At 41.1% G+C, this 23,266-nt stretch overlaps 3 protein-coding genes and 1 long non-coding RNA gene across 5 annotated transcripts in view; 3 read left to right on the top strand and 1 right to left on the bottom strand.

Annotated features, from left to right (window-relative positions):
- The first annotated feature begins 541 nt into the window (after window positions 1-541).
- Window positions 542-3,973, top strand: mrpl4 (mitochondrial ribosomal protein L4). Its single transcript, XM_008316174.3, has 9 exons — window positions 542-776; window positions 1,029-1,110; window positions 1,228-1,399; window positions 1,587-1,638; window positions 1,771-1,888; window positions 2,126-2,232; window positions 3,011-3,120; window positions 3,212-3,285; window positions 3,707-3,973. The coding sequence occupies exons 1-9, from the start codon at window positions 729-731 to the stop codon at window positions 3,850-3,852; spliced, it is 909 nt and encodes a 302-aa protein (XP_008314396.1). The 5' UTR covers window positions 542-728; the 3' UTR covers window positions 3,853-3,973.
- Window positions 3,927-10,290, bottom strand: hyls1 (HYLS1 centriolar and ciliogenesis associated). 2 transcript variants are annotated; one of them, XM_008316173.3, is made up of 13 exons: window positions 10,114-10,288; window positions 9,711-9,848; window positions 9,444-9,563; window positions 9,170-9,289; window positions 8,993-9,066; window positions 8,426-8,658; window positions 8,059-8,114; window positions 5,364-5,506; window positions 5,192-5,231; window positions 4,735-4,789; window positions 4,494-4,575; window positions 4,329-4,355; window positions 3,927-4,142 (listed from the first exon to the last, which is right to left on the bottom strand). In XM_008316173.3, exons 2-13 carry the CDS (start codon window positions 9,808-9,810, stop codon window positions 4,008-4,010), a joined length of 1,185 nt encoding a protein of 394 aa, XP_008314395.1. In that variant the 5' UTR covers window positions 9,811-9,848; window positions 10,114-10,288; the 3' UTR covers window positions 3,927-4,007. The 2 variants fall into 2 exon arrangements, with proteins under 2 accessions (XP_008314395.1, XP_024914164.1); XM_025058396.1 differs by having other exon boundaries at window positions 4,002-4,142; window positions 9,170-9,283; window positions 10,114-10,290.
- Window positions 10,291-10,705: 415 nt separating this feature from the next.
- On the top strand, window positions 10,706-21,589 carry col9a1a (collagen, type IX, alpha 1a). The gene is given in 34 exon segments (XM_025058418.1): window positions 10,706-10,724; window positions 10,898-11,034; window positions 11,743-11,817; window positions 12,347-12,385; window positions 12,600-12,662; window positions 13,641-13,694; window positions 13,790-13,825; window positions 13,906-13,929; window positions 14,331-14,384; window positions 14,485-14,538; window positions 14,651-14,683; window positions 14,848-14,904; window positions 15,005-15,058; window positions 15,144-15,197; window positions 15,303-15,356; window positions 15,836-15,889; window positions 15,985-16,033; window positions 16,316-16,320; window positions 16,382-16,435; window positions 16,529-16,582; window positions 16,856-16,909; window positions 17,004-17,048; window positions 17,145-17,198; window positions 17,428-17,481; window positions 17,560-17,613; window positions 18,654-18,725; window positions 18,803-18,838; window positions 18,954-18,998; window positions 19,234-19,266; window positions 19,387-19,530; window positions 19,615-19,669; window positions 19,939-20,127; window positions 20,364-20,441; window positions 20,728-21,589. Coding segments are annotated over 34 exon segments (2,142 nt in total). The 3' UTR covers window positions 20,934-21,589.
- A 529-nt stretch (window positions 21,590-22,118) lies between these two features.
- Window positions 22,119-23,266, top strand: part of LOC103383146 (uncharacterized) — a 5,657-nt gene continuing 4,509 nt past the window's right edge. The window contains exon 1 of the long non-coding RNA XR_521990.3: window positions 22,119-22,230. This is a non-coding gene — a long non-coding RNA (uncharacterized LOC103383146). The remainder of the gene's footprint in view (window positions 22,231-23,266) is intronic.

Below are 23,266 nucleotides of genomic sequence, written 5' to 3'. Positions count from 1 at the left end.
AAACAAAGTCACAACTTCATCTGATTGGTTTGTGTTTTGAAGAATAAAATATTAATTCACCATGGATCTTTTACCTTATGTTTCCTTTAATATATCTGCACTTTCTATCTAATATATATGTACTGTATATACATTATTTTTCTTCTATATATATATATTATATAATGTATACATATTTAAGTGTCGAAAATGCAGTTACTGGAGGCCTGCGTAGAAATAAATGGCGAGGTTTAAAACGGGGTCCGAGAAGAACCTTCTCGATGTTATATGCTAATTTAGCAGCATGCTCAAATCACATTAAAACCTTGAAAACGTTCCCGACAAGACGCAGTCTGTTTTTTTCTACAACATAGATTTTACAAAGACCGCGTTCTTTTATTTATTTATTTTATAAAGTTCCTGCATATAAGTATGTAACATAACGATTTTAAAGAGTACTATTTAGTAGTATAGTATAGTAGTATTTCTCAAATAACTGACATTTGTTATTGGTCGCTATTGTTCCTACTTAAGACCACAAGATGGCGCTTAGTGACTCCCTATGTTAATGACGTCATAAGTGAGCGCCAGCACGCTGTCGCTCTCATCACGACCTTTGCTGTGGCTATAGTAGGAAACAGTAATTTATATATCTGTATATATATATAAAACAGTTTTATGATGTTTATTTATGAGTGAATTATTGTTCGGAATAGTTTTAGTGAAAGTACTGGACACAACGATCGGAGATGTTTCGTTTGTCTCTGCTGGTTTGTAGCAGAGGAGTCGCTCAAAGGGTGAGGAAGTAAACATTTAGATACATTGACATTGGGAATATACGTAATCGTTTTTATCTGCTAACTTTATGTTTAATCTAGTATAATATGAACAGTACCTAATAATACAGTCAAATTAATTATTTCAACGTCCTTGGCTTCAAAGCGGAAATATATTTTGGAAGTTTGGAAGAAGTTCAATTACATTCCTGTTTTGTTGTTCCATCTCCTGCTGTTATTTTTAATGTCATTAACCCGGCTCTTTCTCCTCAGTTTTCCTCCTCATTTTCTAGTGTGAACAACCTGCCTCCAAATCTACTGCTGCCCTCCAACCTGGTGGATCCTGATCGATTAAGTGAGTCTGAGGCTGCGGTGACATACTTTAAACATTATCTTCTTCTACCTTCAAACACCGTGTTGTTCATTTTCAAGTGTCAAACACTTACAGGACTCTGTTGTGTTCCTCCTCCAGAGCGACCCCCTCCCTCTGCAGACTGCTCCCTGCCCCTGCTGAGACAGTGTGATGCTGTGGTTCCTGCTCACCTGAGCCCCATCCACACCTGGGTAGAGAGTCTAGAAGATGTAGACAGTGAGCCGTCGGGCGTTGCTGAGCTTCACCCTGACGTCTTTGGGGTACCACCCAGGTAAGACGTTGTCTTGTTAGAGTAAAAATTAGTCGCTTGTTAGAGTTAGAGTAAAAATTAGTCGGTTCCATAGTGTAGATCTGAAAACTAAAATTTGAAGCCTAAAAAAAACATTTCTTAAAATCGGCTCAGATAAGTATGAGTTTTAATATGTAAATGTGTTCCGTTTTTTTCCCCCTCATCACAGACTCGACATCCTCTACGATGTTGAAAAGTGGCAGAGAAATTTTAAGCGAATCGTAAGTTTTTAAATGCCCTGGTTCTGTGGTGGTGAAAACCGTGAATGAACTTTTATGAAATCTCCCAATGTAGCAAAGTTCGGACTAGTTGTATGGTTCACATGGCTAAGAAGTCTTTCATTTTCCTCCCAGAGCCATGCTCACACTAAGGTGAGGTCGGAGGTCAGGGGAGGAGGCCGGAAACCCTGGAAACAGAAGGGCAGCGGACGAGCTCGACACGGAAGCATCCGGTCACCGCTGTGGAGAGGAGGTGAGTGCTGGTGATGTTACTCTGACCTTTAACCTTTATCCTGACTCGCATGGTTTAATCTCCACCTATCTATCTAGTAAATAATGTAGTGAACGTCTACTCCACCTATCTATCTAGTAAATAATGTTGTGAAAGTCTAGTGTGAACGTCAGGTGTGAACGTCAGGTGACGTCCACTAACACCTAACATCGTTGTAGTGTGAACCGACCTCTGACAGCTCTGTGGTGTTTCTCTAAGGTGGAGTCAGCCATGGACCCAGGGGACCCACCAGCTACTACTACATGCTGCCCATGAAGGTGCGAGTACAGGGACTGAAGGTGGCGCTGAGCTCCAAGTTGACGCAGGTCAGTGGAACTGAGGTCACACTTCATCACGTTTGTCTCCAGGAGAAAGACATTTAGTTGTTTTCATGCAGTTTCACTCTCCTCTGCCTGAGTAAATATCCTACAGTGAGAATGACATCAACTGTGAAACGGAAACATCGTTTAATTACATTCATATACAGTGACGATGGATGGAACTTTTATTAATCCCTCGGGAGTTTCGTCTCATGTATGAATGTAAACATCAGGGAATTTTAATAATAATAAAACTGCATCACTTTATAGGAGACATAATGATACCTTAAAAAAATACTGTTTAATTCACTAAGACCTGCTGATTTCTTATCCCTATTATTTGCATTATATGTAAAAAAAAAATTAGTGTTCTTTAGTGCAAAATAAAGAACACTAAAAAAAAATTAGTGTTCTTTATTGCAAAATTTTATTCTCATTTTTAATCTCATAACATAATTATGAACCAAATACGCTATTATTTGTTTTACTTTACACCTTCCAGATACTGTTCATAAAATATTTAAACATATCATATTCAAATATTACAAATTAAAACACACATACATAATGTCATTAATAATATCATTAAAACACACATACATAATGTCATTAATGTCACTAGTGTGTTTCCTGAGCCTGTTCAAAACAAAAGATTGCAGTTCTGTGCTTGTCCTGTAGGATGTGTGTTAATGACGTGATGCTGAGGACACGGCCAAAACTGATGGCGTATTTTTTAACCAATATAAATCTGTATTTAAATTGTTTTTCTCTGTTTTTCTCCCAGGAGTACCTCCACATCGTGGACTCCCTGGACATCCCCACCCCAGACTCTCAGTTCCTCATGGACCTGATCAGACAGAGACACTGGGGACACTCAGTGCTAATAGTTGATGTGTGAGTATCATCAACAAGGTCTCTAAATCTTTTTTTTTAAGTTAATGTTTTCATTTGCTTCTGACTGACTTTGTGATTGTTGTGGTTTCAGAGGTGAAGAGTTTCCAGAAAACATTCTCCAGGCCACTGCCAACCTGAAGACGGTGAACATTATCCCAGCCATCGGTGAGTTGACAGAAGATTTTAAAGCCATTTATATGACGGTAAACACAGCTCTGTTGTTGGTAGGTGTAGACTGGCTCAAGAACGACAGCAGCAGCAGCACAGTATTTCCAAAACAAAACCGACTTCGTCAGAGAATCTTTGTTCAAATGTTTAGTAAAATTTGTCTGAATTCACCAACGTAGACCGTTAGCTGAATGTATCATGGATCCAGTACCGTCCAGTTGACAGAAACAGCAGGGGGTGCTACTGCGGCGTAAAAGAATCCTAGCGGTGAAACTAGTCTTCTGGTGACATAGCTACCGGGCGTTACTTTTTTACCCGGGGCACATTGGCAGGTTATCCTGCCTCAAACCCAAAATCTGCCACCCATGGAGAAATGACACTTTAACACTATGTCTCCTGTGTGTGGCTCCTCCTACAGGCCTGAACGTCCACAGCATGCTGAAGCACGAGTCGGTCGTCCTCACTCTCCAAGCCGTCAAGTTCCTGGAGGAGAAGCTGCTGTGGCACGACGAGCGCTTCGCTCCTCTGTACCCGTTCAACCTGCCCTACTCTGACCTCCCCTGAAGAACCTGGTATTTACTGTAACATATCCACTCGCTGCAGACAACCTGCTCTTTTTTTTGTAAATGTGTTTATTAAGTTCATTATCAAAAAGATGAATAAATAACAAGTGATCCAAAAAAAATAAAATTGTCTGTAGTTCTGTAGAAAAACTGTGTCTAAAATCTGTAGCTGTATTTGTGAGGGAGGAGCCCGTTGGCCAGGTCGTTCCTGATTTGCCAGCGCAGAGCCGAGCGTTTCTTCTCCGTTGGCACAACGTAGGTGTTTGGTTCGAAGACTCTCCGAGGTTTAGGCTGCAGCACAGACACGGAACCAACAGACGTTACTGCTTACGTGTTCTGATATGTATATGTATATATGTGTGTATATGTATGCATGTATACTCTATATGTATATATATATACACATTATAGATTTATTATATATATATATACATATATATTGTATATTAGAAAAACATAAATAAACTTAGTACTCACTGGAGGAGGCTGGTATGCAAGACGGTCCTATAAAGAGAGAAAAGTCATGAGAACAACAATCAAAAAAGTTTTTGAAAATTCTTTGCACAAAAACAAAACATCTTTAAAAAAAATCATCTGTTTTTCCATAGAGGATCAAAGGCCGTTCCTTTGTTCTGGTCGTACCCTGATCTCCCAGCGCAGATCTCTTCTGTCCTTCTCTCCAGGGAGTTTGTACATTTCCCAGAACTGTTTGTACTCAAAATACCTGCAGACGTTGAACAAACACTGTTTCAGGAACTTTCCGTGCGATCAGGATTAGTGTGAATAATCTAACGTACACACGTCGTTATCATTACACTAATTATTTAGCGGTTTCTGATGTTTACATCGACAGTAAAGTCAAACCTCAGTGGGTCGATCTTACCTGCTGACTGGATCAGACTTCTTCATGTTCTGCTGAGTCATCACAGGTCGAATGACTGAAACATGGAACGTGGAAAGTGAATTCTAGTTGCTAAAAAAAGCTCCGATATAAAACCTAATTCATGAATTGATTAACATCATGTCGACAGCATTCAAACACTGGAACACACAAAAAAAACTAGTTTTTTCTTTGTTATTGTTCCCAAATCAGAATTTTTCTAAATGTCTAGAGAACTTAAAATATTTCAGCACATTCACAAATGTTCATAAACAATTTTTGATACATTTGACAGAAGACTGAGTGGCGAAGCGAGAGCCTCTGCTCAATAATGAGAGGTAGTGGCTCCACCTGGTGGAAAGCCGTGACCTCTGACCTGTGTGAAATGTGCTCCATCCATTTCCTATAATCAATCAATGATTGAAAGATTGTAAATAAGAAGATGATTTTTCAGACTTACAAGATTTGGGTTTGGGCCTGAGGTCACCTTCTGCGTGACTCTGTTGGAAACGTGACAAAAAAATATCTTGAAACACACGTTTACATGCAGCAGAATGAGGAGTTAAATGTTATAACGTTTACATGCAGCAGAATGAGGAGTTTAATGAGTTAAATGTTATCAAACTACCCACCATGCCTCTGATGTAAGATTCAAATGCGCTCCTCATCGCCCCCTCTGTCTCGGAGCTGAGGTCGTTCTCTGCGTCAGAGTCGCGGTGAGCAGGTGCCGACAGATCCAGCTCTGCCAGACGTTCTTCCACTGAACTGGCAGCTTCTGTGGAAGAAGAACATCAGAAACATTGAAGGAGTTTCTCCTCAGAGGAGTTCAAGTCCCGGCCGTGAACATCATGCAGTTTCTACATTGGTTCGAGTGCATTTTGCCCCCGGCGTGAGCTGGTCCTCGACCACAGTGTAAACAGACTCTGATGCTGATGTGACAACATGATGAAGTCTGAGGGTAAACCTGGAGACATTTACCCTTCGGTCTGAGCTTCTCCTCTAACACGCCGCTGCTCGTCATCCAATCAGAATCCACTTCAGAGTCAAGAAACCTGATGTCCTTGTTGCTCCCAGACCCAGATGAATCTTCAGGATCATATCTGTCCTCAGCTCTGTCCTCCACTCGATCGTCACCTCTGAGGTCCAGCATGTTCTCGTCCACTTTTTCACATCCAGTTCCTCCTGTAGAACCTCTGTGATGTTCTACATCGCTCTCAAATCCAATAGATCCATCTCGGTGAAGACCAGACTTCTCGTCGTCTGCCTGGTCTTTGTGGTTATGTGGTCGGATGTTTGACATCTCCGCCTCGTCGTCACGTGGACTGTCGTGTACACAATATGTCCTCAAACAATCAGGGTTCTCCTCGTCTCCGTCCTCTCCAGTCCTGTGGAACTCTGGGGCAGATGCAAGTTCGATGTCAAACCAGTTGAAGCTGCTGAATGAAAGTGCGTCTTCGTCTCCTTCGTCTCTGGTCTCAGAGAGATCTCCTCGACTGTCTTGGTCATCTCTGTGGTCCTCAGCCTCCTGTTCGTCTGGCCTGTAGGTGCCGTAGCCTGAGGTCATCAGACTTGGGGCTGGACTGCTGTGGTTGCTGGTGCACCTCCGCTCCACTTCCCATCCAACATGGGCCACATTTTCTGAGCGTTCCACAAAGATCTGGAGATTGAGCTCAGCATCTGCCGGAGCCTCGAGAACAAACTTCTGTTTCACTATTCTGGATTCATTTCCATGAACGTTTTCTTCGACTACGTCCTCAGTGTCCTCTTCTTCAGTGTGACTTCCTCCGGTTGCTACACCAGGTTTGGAAACGTCTTCACTGATGGCTTGATATTCCTCCTCCTTTTCATTGTCGTCGCTCACATCTCCAGATGTTTTCTGATCTTCTGCCTCAGCTACTGTTTTGTCCCACCACTCACCGTCTTCCTCTTCATCTTTGCTTAAATCCTTCTGAAAGACGTCTTCACTACATCGTACCTTCTGTCCACTCTCTTCGTTTCTGAAATGTTCTCGCTCTTCCAAACCTTCGTCTGCATCTAAATCGTCCTTGAGAAAGTCTTCTGACTGAGGCGGAGATGTGGAGTCTTTCTTATTGACCACCACGTCACTCTCTTCATCCTCATCGTCACCATTTTGTCCTTCTTCAGACCCTCCATCTTCAGACCCTCCTTCTTCCCCTCCAGTATCACATTTTTCTCCCTCAGAACTTTGGTCCTCCTCAGAATCCACCCAGAAGGAGTCTTCTGTCCCAGCTTCATATTTGGAGTTTGTATTTTTTACATCCCGTTCACTGTCCTCTTCATCATCACCATCTTCTCCTTCTTCTGAGCTCTCAGGTTCCTCTGAATCCTCTGAGAAAGAGTCTTCTGCCTCAGCTACAGTTTTGGAGTCATCTTCATCGTCGCCCTCTTCACTCTCCTCCTCACCATCGCCTCCGTCTTCCTCAGATGTGTGGCAGGACTCCTCTTCCTCAGATACAGAATCAACGTCTTCCTCCTCAACACTTCCATCAGTCAAACTAGATCCTGATAGGTTCTCCTGGAGCTCGTTTGTCATAGCAACCGGCGTAAAATATTCTTTTCCGATGTTCTCCTCTGTCTTGTAACCACGATCTGCGATGTTTGAATCCAGACCAGATCCTCCTTCAGGACCAACGTTCTCTGTACGGTTCTCAGGGTTTTCCTTCCCTGTGGCATTACCAAGAGCCTCATCCACCTTTGCTTCACGTCCAGCATCTCCTGTATGTATCTCCACCTCCTCGTCCTCCTCCTGCTTCTCATCCTCAGTCCAAAAGGCAGAGCTGAGTGAACTTTTGTCGTCGCTGCCACCGTCACTCACGCCGTCGTACATTTTGTACATGGTGACGGCTTCCTGTGTATGTGGAGCAGTGAGTGATCAGTGAGCAGATGGATTAGAGCGGAGCTAAGAGGATTGGGTCCGTTTCCTGGAGATTCACGGAAGCGTCTTTGTGCTTAGACAGCACCCCCTTCTGGCGACTATAGATATTGTAACCATGTCGCCTCATTTTTTTTCTCCATTTTGATCAAAATACAGTATTATTATCGTGAACTTTAAAAAAAACCCAAAGTACTTACATTGGTACAAGACAACATAATATACAATTAACATAATATACAATCCACTTGAAAATGCAATTAACATTTTGTTAGTTAAATCTGATTTACTTACTTAACTTAACAGTTTTAACACAAGGACTTTTTTTCAATTTTGGAAATTTTTTTTTTTTTTGGAATTTTTTAAATGCATCAGAATTTGTCAGGTTAATATATCTTTTTACTTGTAAGTGGAAAGACAACTTAATACATTACCTGAGTCTTCACTGTAGAACGATTCATCGTAGACCTGAGACTGTCCTTTATGTTTCCTGTTGGACAAAAATATTTGTGCGTCACATAAGTAATTGCCTCAGGTTCTAAACACATCACTGCAATCACTGAAGTTACACTTCAGCCACCTATCAATTCAGCCATGTGGATTTACTATAGCTGCTGCTACTACTTTCCAGGACGATACAGTGTTTAAGACCTGAGCTGAATGAAAGGCCACAGATATAAAACGATGGAGACTGAGTCTGGATCTACTGTGAACATCACTGCAATCACTGAAGTTACACTTTAGCCACCTATCAATTCAGACATGTGGATTTACTATAACTGCTGCTGTCTTCAAACTGACCTGAGAACTTTTCTCTTGATGAGGCGTCTCCCCTGGTTGTCTGGGGATGATGTGTAGCTGTCTGTGATGGTTGGGTTTAGTGTGTCCTCTGGCTCCTCGGGATCTGGCTCCACCTGCAGCCTGCAGGGGGCGCCTGCAGGCAGCCTGAACTTTGGAGCCACTGAGTGCTGTGCGTAGGAATCAACGAACCTCTGCTGCTGACCGTAGTCTCTGTTCTGACATGTGGTGAGTACCTGTGTATTTAATACAAATGTTATGGTCACAAATACCTTGTCACTGCCTTAATCCTGGACATACTGGCTAATATCACACCCTTACATATAAGATATGTTTAGATAATATAGTTTTATTAGTTTGAGCTGATAATGTACAAAATTAAATACTAACCAAACATTGTCAAACATCATTGAAAAATGGTTTTTTTTTCATTTATTACTTATATTATTTTCTTCTTCATTTGTCTGTGTTTTATACAATTTCTTATACCAAACAGTGTTTACTGTCACCATTTTTTTTTATGGTGTGCAGGGAACGGGAATAAATAAACTTTATAAAAAAAATACTAACTTGTTTCTCATGATCCCCCTTCGGTGAATGCAAAAAGAATCCTTCATCGTGACTTTTAATGTAGCACTGACCAACTGCAAAGAGAAATTGTTAATTTAATGTATGTACTATTTGTACATTTTAAAAAGTACAAAGATAAAACTTTTAAATATGATTCAATTTTTTTTCTGTTCTGACCTTTTTCTTTGATGTAGGCAGGCGGACTTGGCTTAGATGTGGCCACAGATGGTTGTGTGACGTCTACGTGGTGGCCTGAAGCAGTAGTCCAATCTTTACACTGGATCAGATCATCTAGATCTGTCAGGATGGAAAATAAAGAACATTAAGACTAAGAACATTTTTGACAGATCTGTTTGTGCACAATATATGTATGAATTCATCCGACAGGCTGAGACACTCATTCAAATTAGATTTCAGTAACAAAAGCATCAAAACAAAATATCTTACTGACCCCTTTGTCTGCTGTAAGCAGAAATAGTTTGCCGAGATACAACTGCAGGAGGTTTGACGTTTTTATGGTCTCCTGAAGCAAAGGATTTCCAGTCTCCATTTTGTATCAGTGCATCAAGATCTGACAGAACACAAAACATTCAACAGTTTAAAGTATTGTGCATACATTTGATTTAAAATACGTTTTACTGTGTACAATAACAAAGTAAAAAAAATACAAAAGTTTACTGTGAAAAGAATGGGTTTGATGATGATTTTATTGCCTAACCTTGCTTGAATTCATGGAGTTTTTGTCTCGGGATGTTCCTGTAGCCCAGAATCGCCAGTTGTTCTTGTATTTCCTCTTCTGAGAAATCCAGGTTGTCCATGATATTCCCAGGTTTCAGTTACGTAGTTGGAGTGAAAACTAACAGAGGGAAAAGGAAACATTTTTTTCTCGAATGTGGGCTTAGTTGGTAAAAAAAACATGAATCAATGTTTATTTTAATATTAGGCTTTTAGAACTCGGTTACGTAAGCATGCTGACGTAAACACATCATTTAAACATATATATATTTAAAGGGCGTCTGGTCGCCTGAACATAAACAGACGATGCTAAAACGAGCGAGGCTAGCGTACAGCCGAAACAAAAACACAGCTGTTGCTAAATATCGGGAAACACGTTTGCTCACCTTTTCGAATTTAATCTACGGTTTGTCCATTGCTGTGAATTAAAAGGCTAAGTCTTTAGCCTTATTGTTGTTTACAAATTGACACAACACCAAGACAACGACGGTTAACAAGCTTTAAAAGTGACGCCTGCGTCCATGAACTTCCGGTGTTTCTTCTCCCGACAAACATCCGTTCAAAAAAGACAGACTGCTGCCCTCTACTGGCTCAAATTGATATTCATTTTGCATGCGTGTATTACCGAGACATACTCAGACCTAGAGATATTAAAATTTAAAAATACCATTTTTTATTTTTTACCAATTTTGTGTAGACATTTTTTTTTAAATTTTTATTTTTTACCAATTTTGTCTAGAAATTAAAATATATATATTTTTTTTATTTTTTACCAATTTTGTCTAGACATTTAAAAAAAAAATTTACTTATTAACACCTTACCTGCTTTATTAACACAATGACAAGAGAGCTCATTTTTTTACACCAGATACGCCACAGTTGTTGGCGTTCAGGAGGACAATATGAGGGTAAAGTTGGGTTTAGGACTAAAATTGTTACTTTTAATTAAGGCCTAAACCTAGGCTTATCATTATTTTAATGCTTCATTTGAATGAAGGTCAGACATTCCACCTTTTTAGAGCAGAGAACTTTTTCCTCCTGCTTCTCCTCCTCCTCTTCCTCCTCCTCTCGGCCTCTCATGAATAATCAGGACACACCTTACATCCTCCTCCTCCAGCAGGCGGTGGGGCTTCAGTCAAGGGGGCGACTGACAGGTGGACCGTCCGTAAGCTCCGTCTCTCATCTGGGTAAAAAGGGGACCGAGTACGTTCCTCCTTGGCCGTGGGAAAACCATGGCTGCGTCCAGGATCTATCGGGAATCCCTGCTGGTGTTTTTTCTGCAAGTCCTGCTGATTTGCTCTGCTCAGGTGAGACACAGGAGCTGAGTGATGGGCTTCCAGAGCCATCTTTTACCTTGGTGCTCTCTTCTGACTGATGCCAGATAACAATTCACCTGATTACGACCAGTTTCCTTTGGTCTGGTGGACTGCTTCTTGTATAGTAATAAAAAAAAACGTGTTATACGAGTATGTAATATTGGTAGTTAAGTCAAGAACTTCAGTCACCAGCTTATTTGTATACAGCACAGAAGCTAGGAGGAAAATGACTTATTGTTCTGCCTTGTTCGGATATTTTAATAATGTTGACAGTGATTTTTTTTTCTTGAATATTTGTCTGTGTTCAGATTCATATTTTCCTTCCGACTAATTCTAAGAACTCCTACAGAATTGTTTGTATGGAACTGTTGCAGAGTTTTGAAACATGATACATTTTAAAGCTAAAGTAAATTTCTTTTCACTGCGACTTCTGTTCCCGTCTGTGTTTACACACCTGGCACCGGTCAGACGCCGACAGCAGCAGTAATATGAACACACACATTTACTTAGTGCTGGTATAATGACACTGTAATAGGAACACAGATTGAATTCCACGACCTTTCACCCGAACAATAAGACTCTGTGTGAGCAGCAGCAGCAGCAGCAGCATCACCAGCCCTGAATAATATTTACAGTTGATTTTTAGTCCGAAAAACTTGAAAGAGCAAAGTTTTTTAATGTGTTGTTTTTATTCTGCAGAGGGGCCCGGTCGGTCCCAGGGGCCCTCAGGGGCCACCAGGAGCAGCTGGCGTACCGGGGGTGGACGGCATTGATGTGAGTCACTGTTTGTCATCTGTTCCTGGTCATATCAAGGTTGACAAGTTCACACAGTGTTCATGTAATTCAGGGAGGAACAAACGTCACTTTGGATGTAACACTTCAACGAAACAGTTAAAATAGTAATATTTTAAAAAATGATTTTTTATTTCCTACCAGAGATATTTAAACTTTACATAAGTTCTTAGATGGATCCTTAAGGAAAGCTTTACTTGTTGAATTGCAGCCAGATTCACATTTCAAATTTTAATGGTAAAATTCACCTTTTTTCTTTTCCACAGATCTAAACCTGTGGAGTTAAATGAGAAGCATGTATTTTTTAAGCATAACTTTTTTGTAGCTCAAACAGTTTTATCGTTGGCCATACTAATAATAATACACTGACAGAATTGTATCCACTACTCTAGTATGACATCATCACAACCACAGACAGTGATTACTGACACCAATTCAGTTACAGGAATCTATGTGTGTATGAGATCATCTACGTTATCTGTTACGATATCTTGTTTTTGTGTCCACTCAGGGTGACAGAGGAGTGGACTCCACAGTGGTCGGTGGACCAGTGAGTACCAGTAATACTGTGATAACTGTCTGAAACCTCGATCTCAATGAATACTTTCTTTTATTTTAAATGAACTAAAAAAAGGAATAATTCACACACAAACACACACACATTAAAAAAGGAATAATTCACACTGACACACACCTGTGTTTGGAGTATATAAATATAATTACTGAATAAATGGGCTAAAACATTCATTGATTTTCTGTTCCAGGGCCCTGACGGTGACAACGGCAGAGATGGAGCACCTGGAGCTGCAGGCCTTCCAGGCGCAGACGTAAGTGAAGGTGAAAGATGGGAGTTTTATCAGGAACCAAACACTTTATCTCCAGTTCTGGCCCGTTGTAAATATTTCATACTGCTTTAAAAAAACACAGCTGAATTCATCCTGTGGACCTTCCTGTTGAAGCCTCCGCTGAATGAGGGTCTTATTGGGTATGAAAGAGCACAGAGCGACCGTGCTGGACGTCTGCCGCTGTGTGAGCGGTTTGTCTTGGCGTCCACTGAATCATAAATGCGGTCCTTCCTTGAATAAATCGCTCTATTTAGAGCAAAGTGTCACGGAGCTTCCTGACAGAAACAGGAGTCTCATTGTGAGGCGTGGAGGGGTGTGAGGTGGGGGGAGGCGGCTGGGGGGCCACGCTGCTCAGATATGGCAGCCGAGAGAGGAGCGTATGCTGGGAGCAGCGATGGAGAATGGACTCAGTGTTGTGCTGTCGACTGTGTAAAACAGACGGACTCAGAGTGGGATTTGAGCGATACAGAAAAAGAAATGTGATGTTGAAGTGTGAGCATGGAGGACTCTAGAGGGCGCTGTTTCTGAGGTTAAAGTCTCACGAAGTGTTCCGTCTGGATGCTGATGCTGCCTTTGACCAAGAGGAGTCATATTAGAGTTTGATCTATGAAAGGGGGCGGAGCCAAGGTCCCATCCTTCCACTAACAGATTTGTTATGATTTGATGAAACGAAGATAAAAGATCTGAAGTTTGACTGATCAATCAAACGCCTGTTTTTTCACCAGTTTCAAAGGTGATAAAAATGTGGTGTGGATTTGATTTCCGACTACTATAATGTTTTTACAACCTGACGGCTTCATCCAGCTTCTGTTTACAGTAGAATCTCTGTGAAAAGCAAACTAATTCAACCCAACATCCAACATGGTACTAACAGAACCCAACTCTAATGTAAAGGAAATGATCCAGTCTTTAGAACTGTCTACTGTCGATCATTTCTGACTCTGTTTGACGTCTTCGTAGGGACCGCTTGGACCACCAGGAGACGCAGGACCAGTGGGTTTGAAGGGACCTAAGGTACCACCTCCTGGGTCTCAGTTTTGTTTTTTTTAAAAGGACAGAAACGTCATTTGAAAAGCTGATGTTTGTTTTTCTTTCCATCATATTTTCAGGGAGAACCTGGTCCACGTGGACCTCCTGGAGAACCTGTGAGTAGATAACAAACTCTAGACTCTCTAGAACATGACGACATCTTCTTCACTGATCTGTGGTTTCTGTCGACCAACAGGGTGTCGGACCAGACGGACTGGACGTGAGTATCTCTAACGTGGATTCACGTATCTGTGGTCTGAAGGTGTGAATATGATAATTACCACTTCCTGTATAGTGACACGCCCTGTGATGATGTCAGAGGGCGTTACCAGATGACCTTTGTGACCCCCAGAGGACACTTTAGCATTAGCATTGTCAATGATACATGTCACTTATCATACCTTTGAACTTTAAATGAATAAGAATTAAATGGTTCTGGATGGATGATGGATGATGGATGATGGATGATGGATGATGGATGATGGATGATGGATGATGGATGATGGATGATGGATTATTGATGATTGATAATGGATGGATGATGGTTGGATGATGGTTGGATGATGATGGATGCATGAACATATCTCATGAAATCAGAAATCATTAAAGTGATTCCTTCAGGGTATTCCTGGTACAGATGGGCTTCCAGGAGAGTTGGGCCACGTCGGCGCTCCCGTGAGTTTCCTGTTTCCTGTTTCCTGTTTCACATTTAAAAAGTATATTGTTATTTACAGCTGTGTACATTAACAAATGGACGTGTTTATATCTGTGACAGGGGGCGAGGGGAAGGAGGGGGTCAGTTGGTCTGCCTGGAGCTGCAGGACCTCGGGTGAATATCAATAAATCTGGTTTTATTGATTTCCATTAAATCTGAGATGGTTTTGTCGTTTTTAAATCTTAACTCATGAAGTGATCTTTTTTTTACACACCTTTCTGTCCAGGGACCTCCAGGAGTGTATCAAGGAGAGGACCTGGTGAGTTTGATGCCCAGGAGGGAAAAAAAATATTTGAAACCTAGTCAGTGTTTGTTATTGTAATACCATCATGAAACATCCAGCATTGAACTCTAGATGAATCAGTGGAGCCTCCTAGTGGCAGGGCTCTTCCATGACCTCAAATAGGCTGTTATGTTTTCCAGTGTCCCAACGCCTGTCCCTCTGCTTTGACTGGACATCCTGGTCTTCATGGCATGAAGGTCTGGTCACTCCTTTAATCTAAAACTAATGTAAAATAATGAATACTTTTTTTCTGTAGTTTTACGATACACAGTAATATTTATTTATCTCTGTCTGTAGGGTCACAAAGGAGTCATGGGTGAATCTGGTGAACCCGGGCGTCAAGGTCACAAGGTAACGTGACGAGATTCTTACCTTCTAGCAGTCGAATCCCAAACCTGAGCAGGTCATGACATGAGTGGCTTACATTTACCCTCAGGGAGAGGAAGGAGACCAAGGGCTGATGGGAGACGTCGGCGCTCAAGGACTACCAGTAAATTATTTTACTCTGAACTCCAAATGTTTTATTTTTTATTTGTCAAACGTGTTAACATAAAACATTTGTGTTCGTCTTCTCTCCTCCGCTGGTTGACTTCAGGGTCCAGGTGGACCGAGAGGCCTTCCAGGAATAATAGGCTCAAAAGGCGATCGGGTGAGTTCTGAGAGTCACCAGATAAAAATAAAAATAAAGTTAGAAATTTATCTGTTATATCAGGTGATGAACCAGGAAAAAAAAGGCAAAAATGTTTGAAATACTTAACATCTAGTTCAGTAGAAAAATAAAAAATACTACATACACATTTTGTGTCTGTCATCAGCCAACATAAATACCAAAACAAGAATATCTTATGAAACCTGCTTAAATTGAACAATAACATTTGAATAATAAAAGTAAGGACAAATACAATTTAATATTTAAAAAATATCAATTATAATATCAATATTTTTTTGTGTAACTTGATTTGAAAGTTCACTGAGAATATTTCTTTTACCAAATTGTTATAGATTTGGAATAATAATAAATTAATCATTATTTAATAATTATGTTTCCTCTTAGAAAAAGTAAAATATTATTTAACAACTAAAGCATCACTAATGTCTCTACTTTTTTTAATTTTCCTTCACAAACAGGGGCCTCGTGGTGCACCTGGGGACGTCGGCCCCCGGGGGGGCCAGGGAGGCCCGGTGAGTCTCCATCTTTTATTCACCTTCACGGCAGATACATCACTGTTTCATCTGTTTATCCATTCAAACTGGTCTGTTTTTTTTTTTTTTTTTAGGGAGACAGGGGTCGAAGAGGGGCCGTGGGTGAGCTGGGGCCTAAATGACGTAAAAGTCATGCATAAAGGCTGAAATGCTTAAATTCTTTAGTGTCATTTTCTACCCCATCTATTGGGAGAATTTGGGTATTGCAGGGAAAAGGCAGAAGTATAATGATAGTATAAATAAATTATATAATTTGGAAAAGTTTGGCGGGCCGGATTGAAAAACTGAACGAGCCGCATCCGGCCCCCGAGCCTTAGTTTGCCCATGCCTGGTCTATTATATATTTGTGTATTATATATACAGTATGTACATATATATAAGGACATTATTATGATTATATATCAGTTACAGTGATTAGCCTTTAAATACTTGATATTAACTCTTTATTTCTTACATGTTTTTTTTTGGTAGGGGGATCCAGGTCCACAAGGAATCAGAGGGGTGCCAGGTCCAAAGGGAGAACCGGTGAGAGACACATAAAAAAGCCCCAGTTTATTCAAATCAATAATCAATAAAATAACATTAAATAAATGGATGTTAACTTCTTTTTAACAACAGGGTTTACCAGGTCCTGACGGACGTGAGGGAATTCCTGGACTGCCAGCATCCAAAGTACTTTGTTTTTATTTATTTATTTTTACAAATAGCAGCAATATTTTGAATATTAAAAGTTAGAGAGGTCCGATATTATTGGCCTGATGTTAGAATCGTTATCGTTTTTCCCTCCTTTGGTCGATATTGGAGTTGGAAATTTAATGTCTGGACAGTATCGACATATTGGATATCGGCAAAAAGTTCATATCGGACATCTCTAATTAACATTTTTTTTATATATATATTTATAAACAGCCATAGATACAGCAGTAATCCTGCTCTTATTTTTAGGGTCTTCCAGGGAAAAACGGGGCTCCAGGTGATGCTGGTCTACCAGGATTTTCTGTGAGTGACCTCTGACCCCTAACTCCTGATTGACAGCTGTGCATCTTTAACTCGTACATATTTGTCAACGTTGACCGTGTTTGTTGTGATGCAGGGTGTACCAGGAGCTTATGGACCAAAGGGGCACAGTGGTGTGAAGGTACGATGGTCGTGATGTCATCGTCCACTCATTATAACGACACACACACGTGGTTTCCTGATAAGTTAACTCTATGTTTGTCCACTCTGGTACCAGGGGGTGTCAGGTGACCCAGGAGTGGTGGGGCTGATGGGCTCTCCAGGGAAAGAAGTGAGTCTTTTTTTGCCCAAACAAAAATGAACCGAAAAATAACAAAAGAAAAAACCTAAATTTTAATAAAACATTTTTTTTTGCTTTAGTTTATTGCTTATTTTTTCTGCTTTGCTGTGGCTACATGTGGACTCCCATTAGCTTGTTAGCTTTGTAACGAGCTAATAGCTTGTTAGCTTGTTAGCTTTATGACAGAGGTGGTTTAAATGGTTTAAATGTGTATTTCCAGGGGGAGCGTGGTGAGCAGGGAGAAGTTGGACCGGTCGGACCCAGAGGAGGACCAGTGAGTCTCTGAAAGTACCAAACATGTACTTCTGAATACTGCATTTCATACGTATATTTTATACTTCTTTCATCTCAGGGTGCAAGGGGAGAACGAGGGCCTGAAGGACCAATCGGATTACCAGGAGCCAGGGTAAGACGTCAGTCAACCATAATAACAAGAAATAACAATAAATCATTACATATAGAATATATATATAGATCTGCATATATTTATATATACAGAATATATACTGCATATGTCAATTGACTATATTCCCTAATATATATCCAAACTTAATTTTCAGTAGATATACACTATGCACATGCACAGACGCTTGTCGGAGGTGATACGTGTCACATGTATTGTAAGAAGTGTAACTATTATAAATATTATCAGGATATACTCTTAGCCCACATGTGTCCAACTTAAGGCCCGTGGGCCAAATGCGGCCCACCAAGTCACTTTGTATGGCCCCGCAGGAGCTAAAAAAAAGTTTCTAAACCTAATAATTTTTTTTTATAACACAGCAATGAAGAATATTTGTAACTTGAAAAATAATAATTAGTAGTAATAGTATTAGTGTAGTACAGCTGTGTATTAAAGTAACTGTGTCATGGAGATCATCATTAGCAGGTTGATTGTTCCTGTCTCAGACTTCTTGACCAGGATTGGTCAGCATCTGTCAAATGAATATTTACCAGCGAAGCCTGAAAGTGTGTCACTTTCATATAAAATGGAGGATCTTGGTGAACTTGTGTCCTCGCTGTACTCCGTAGACCTGTGCGCAGGGCATGAATGGACTCTTGTTACAGAAACTCGACGAAACCCTGAGGGGTTTCTCTGCAGCTCGGGGGGGATTTAGTGCAGGAAAAGAAAAAACCTGTGCGCCCTGAAAGAGCTCTCTGTTCGTTAGGAATGCCTGAAAGCAGTCAGTGCCCTGTACCAACCATCAGTGTCCACACAGACCCACAAACATCTGAGCCTGGGCGTGGGGGTCCAGGGTGGTCATCAGCAGCCGAGTTCAAGAGATGTGAAGCTAAAAACTTTTTTTTTTTTTTTCCTGTGGCTGCGGTCAGGTTGAGGTCAGGGACGATGGGTTACACGGATGATGGTGTGTCTTGATTCTGACGGAGAATGTGTGTGTGTGTGTGTTTTAAATAGTTTATTTTTTTATGTGTGTGTTTATACAGGGTACCAAAGGAGACCCAGGCCTCCCAGGCCTCCCTGGTCCTGCTGGATATCTGGGCCAGAAAGGAGAACGAGTGAGAAAACAGAGGAAAAATTACAAATGTTTGGTTTCTGTTCAGAACTCTTGTTTTGACTTTTTTTTTTTTTTTAGGGTGCAGTTGGTCTTGATGGACCCAAAGGTGACCAGGTGTGTTTCATGACATTAAATATTACCTGCACGACATTATGACTTTGTCCAAATGAGGAACTGTTGAGTTAAAAGATGCTGAAGGCCAAAAACCTGTCACACATGTTCACTTCAGGGAGCTCCAGGTGCCGAGGGAGTGGCAGGAGAACGAGGAGACTTGGTGAGTGATCTGATGCTGGAAATATATTATTTTAATCAGTTTTGATCCTGCAGGACAAAGACATCAGGTGGTCAGTAAGAAACCAGGGAGAATTAAGCTGAATATTCTGAGGGAGTAAAGAGCCCGGCACGAATGTCTGTCACAAATTTCATTTGTTTTTTTCTTTGGTGTTTAATTTATTTGACCAAACATTGGACGTGGGTTTTAAATATTTTGGTTTTATTTCCTCTGCTAGGGCGAACAAGGAGAACCCGGAGAGAAAGGATCGGTACGTAAACAGAAGATCTGAAATGTTTCATGCTACTGTAAATTGTTAAATATTCAGGTAATTCAGTAAAGTATCACATCTGACAAAACCTTAAATTCATTCTGCTTCCTTGTTTCGCAGACGGGGCCGCCAGGAGAGACAGGAAGTAAAGGACCTGAGGGTGGAAGAGGACAGCCAGGGGAAGAGAAGCTGGGTCAACCAGGACCAAGGGGCATGCAGGGTGACACAGGGGTACCAGGTCTGCCTGGAACCCAGGGTCGACAGGTCAGACTTTACATCATAGAATGTTTTTGTTGATGATGATTTCCTAATGTAATGTGACTCATTACTTTGTCATTTTGTACACAGGGAAAAACACCAACAGATTCACACATCAAACAGGTCTGCATGAGAGTAATGCAAGGTAAGTGTTTTGACATCTTCATCCTTTTCCACTTGTTGGCGCTGTAAACTTGTGAGATACAGTAGATTACTGCAGCATTTAATGAATGGATATTCAGAAAAACAAATCACTCACAGATGATCGATGTAGAGGAGAAGAAGCTGCTAACCCAGGGATGGCAGAAAAGTACATTAGGGTGGCGCAGAACATATGAATGTGCAGCAAGACTATAGAGAATAAGACAATAATAATAACAATAATTTGCAAAATAATCATTTCTTGTGTCACAGAGCAGCTGGCCCAGCTAGCAGCCAGTCTGACCAGGCCTGAGTCAGGCATAGCTGGACTGCCTGGTCCCCCTGGTCCACCTGGACCTACAGGCCCTGCTGGGGAGAACGGATTCCCTGGACACACCGGATCAAGAGGACTTCCTGGTCTAAAAGGTCCTCCTGGGGTAATCGGACGCAAAGGACCCAAAGGTAAGATTTAGATCAGAAACCAGTGCTCTGTGAGACTGGTTGTTATGAGCTAAGATTCAATGCAAGCTGAAAAAACCTGAGCTTCCATGTCTTTTTTAATTACATTTTTGTCAAACTAATTAACAATATTATCAGTTCCAGTTGGTCTACAGGCCTTGAAATTGGACATACTGTCGTTCAGTAAAGAAACAACTGTCATGTCATATTTCTAATGTCTGTCTATTTAATGTCTGCAGGTGACCAGGGTGACACAGGAGACAGAGGACCAACACTCAGAGGACCAAAGGGAGAGCCTGGTGCCCCTGGTCTGCCAGGTAAAGGAAACACTCAGTAGTAAAAGTCCAAATTTGAGGGAAAATGTTTCAGATTGGATTTGGTTTCAAACTGACTGGAATGGTGGTTTATACGGACGAGAGACGAAGACTGAAGTTGATCAAGCAGTGTGTGATTGGACAGTCCGTTATAAAGCAAAGAGTTTCAGATGTGAAAACTGTTTTCATTACAGTTTCCCAAGAAATGGAAATATGCAATATACTGTTGAGGTTTTATGAATATTACCAGTGAAAAACCACTACAATTCAACCCTCCCTACCCTTCCAGGTAATCCCGGTCGGCCGGCCTACGGCAAAGATGGCCGCGATGGAGAGCGGGGCCCTCGCGGTACTCCCGGTATTCCTGGTGTTCCTGGCTCACCTGGTACAGCCGGTCTCAATGGCTACTGTGAACCTTCGCAGTGTGTCCTGCCGATGGTGGCGTCACCGGTTTCAGCAAAGGACTCCAGCATGAAGGGACCCAGTGAGATGTGAAGAGCAAAACTGAGAGACTGGAGGAGGAATCCCAACTCTGACGAGGAAGATTTTGTCTATTTGGGTTTTCCCGGTTGATTAATATGTTTTTAAAAAATTTGGTCGGCTTACTTGATTTTTTTTTTTTTGACACCATCTTTGATATAAAGGTGAAAACTGAACACTTGTCATTTTGTAAATTTAAATTTTACCTCACTGTCTCCATTTGAACATCACAGATCTCACTGTAAACATGCAAAATCCAGGCCCATTTCTGCCACAACAATGTTGTTTGTTTATGTAAATGTGTCAATATGCAAATTATACTGTTTGGATAACCATGGTTGTTCATTTTTCTTCTAAATGTAGGAAATGTTTGATCTCTCTGTCCTGACAACTGATGTTCTTGTCATCAGTTGTTAATATTTTGTAAAAAGGAAACCCTCTCTGGCAGTTTTTTATGACTTCTTATTTATTATTTTAAATTTCAACGTTCAAAGTTGTACAAAGGGGGAAATAAACACATTTTGATAACTTTTTGCATGTTTTGTATCGACAAGTAAAAAGTCATAAAACAGAAGCAAATTAAAACCGAAATTACTGTGATTATGAATTCTTACATATTGTATTTCTCTGCAAATCTGTGTGAAAGTTTAAACCGATTTTACAGTCTAGATTTATTTATGTTGTCATAAAGTTAATTAAATTAATTTAGCATATTATAAAAATGTTATGTTTAGATTACAGGGCAGCAGATAATAAACACAGCATTGGTTCAGTAGAGCCACCAACTTTCTGTCAACGACAATGAAAGTTGGTGACAGAATGACAGGAAAAAAAAAAGATGATCTAACGTTCATGCTAATGTGATGTACACAGATGGACACTAGATAGTGCTTAAGCCATTAGTTAAGTTGCCCTTTGAAGAAACTAGTGCCTTTTTGAAAATTTAATTGAACCGTATTGAATACGAGACGCAATTTCTGCCGTATTTCTATAAATGTCCGACAGACACGTCTATCACACACATATTAAAACTCACAAAACAGCGTTTAAATTGACAACGACTCCCGTTCCTGCAGTATTTATGCCAGGACTGTATGTGACGCTGTGCCAACCGCGGTCTAACATACTAACACCGGAAAGATTCGTAGCGGAAGTGTGGAGAATTGTCGTGACAGCGGGAAAAAAAACCGCTCGCGGTTTGTGACGTCAGATCCTGAAATGGTTGCCGCTGCATTTAAAAGCCACAGGTGTACGGAGTTATTCCTGACGTGAGGCTCGTCCTGGTTCGGATGGAAGACGCAGGCAGAAAGTGGTAAGTGATTTTCGGACTTTTATTCCTAGGTTTTTGTGTCTTGACCGTATGTATTAGTTGTAGCTAAATAGCGTACACTTTACTTAAAGTGGGAGAAAACTTTGTTTATTTGTTTTGGTGAAACAAATTTACAAAATGGCCGACTAACGTCAGAATGTTTGTTCATTGAATTTATTCGACAATTTCAGTATTACGTGCAACGTTTTAAAGTGCACCTTAATGGCGCACTTACGCTAGGGCCAGTTGCTCCATGCCGCGCTAAAGTGCCGATTTCCCCGGCCTTCTTCGGCCCGGCCTCGTATTTTTTTAACGGCAAGCGAGCTAAAGCGCTAGCACCAGGCCTTGTTTCCGTGCTTTATGGACGAGAGACGGAGACTGAAGACAAGACTGGAGTTGATCAAGCAGCATGTGATTGGACAGTCCGTTATAAAGCCTAGAGTTTCAGATGTGAAAAGCTGTTTTCACCACAGTTTCCCAAGAAATGGAAATGTACAATATACTGTTGAGGTTTTATGAATATTACCAGTGAAAACCCACAACAATTCAACCCTCCCTGGCGCGCGGCCTCGTATTTTTTTAACGGCAAGCGAGCTAAAGCGCTAGCACCAGGCCTTGTTTCCGTGCTTTATGGACGAGAGACGGAGACTGAAGACAAGACTGGAGTTGATCAAGCAGCATGTGATTGGACAGTCCGTTATAAAGCCTAGAGTTTCAGATGTGAAAATCTGTTTTCACCACAGTTTCCCAAGAAATGGAAATGTACAATATACTGTTGAGGTTTTGAGTATTACCAGTGAAAACCCACAACAATTCAACCCTCCCTACCCTTCCAGGTAATCCCGGTCGGCCGGCCTATGGCAAAGATGGCCATATCAGATTCAGTGTTACGTGCAAAGTTTTCAAGTGCACCTTAATGGCGCACTTAGGCTAGGGCCAGTTGCTCCAGGCCGCGCTAAAGTGCCGATTTCCCCGGCCTTCTTCGGCCCGGCCTCGTATTTTTTTTTAACGGCAAGCGAGCTAAAGCGCTAGCACCAGG

Source organism: Cynoglossus semilaevis, chromosome 9 (genome assembly GCF_000523025.1).
Source record: "Cynoglossus semilaevis isolate Cse_v1.0 chromosome 9, Cse_v1.0, whole genome shotgun sequence".
NCBI classification, from domain to species: domain Eukaryota; kingdom Metazoa; phylum Chordata; class Actinopteri; order Pleuronectiformes; family Cynoglossidae; genus Cynoglossus; species Cynoglossus semilaevis.
The sequence above is the reverse complement of the archived record's forward strand: the minus strand, read 5'-3'. Positions and strand labels throughout refer to the sequence as shown.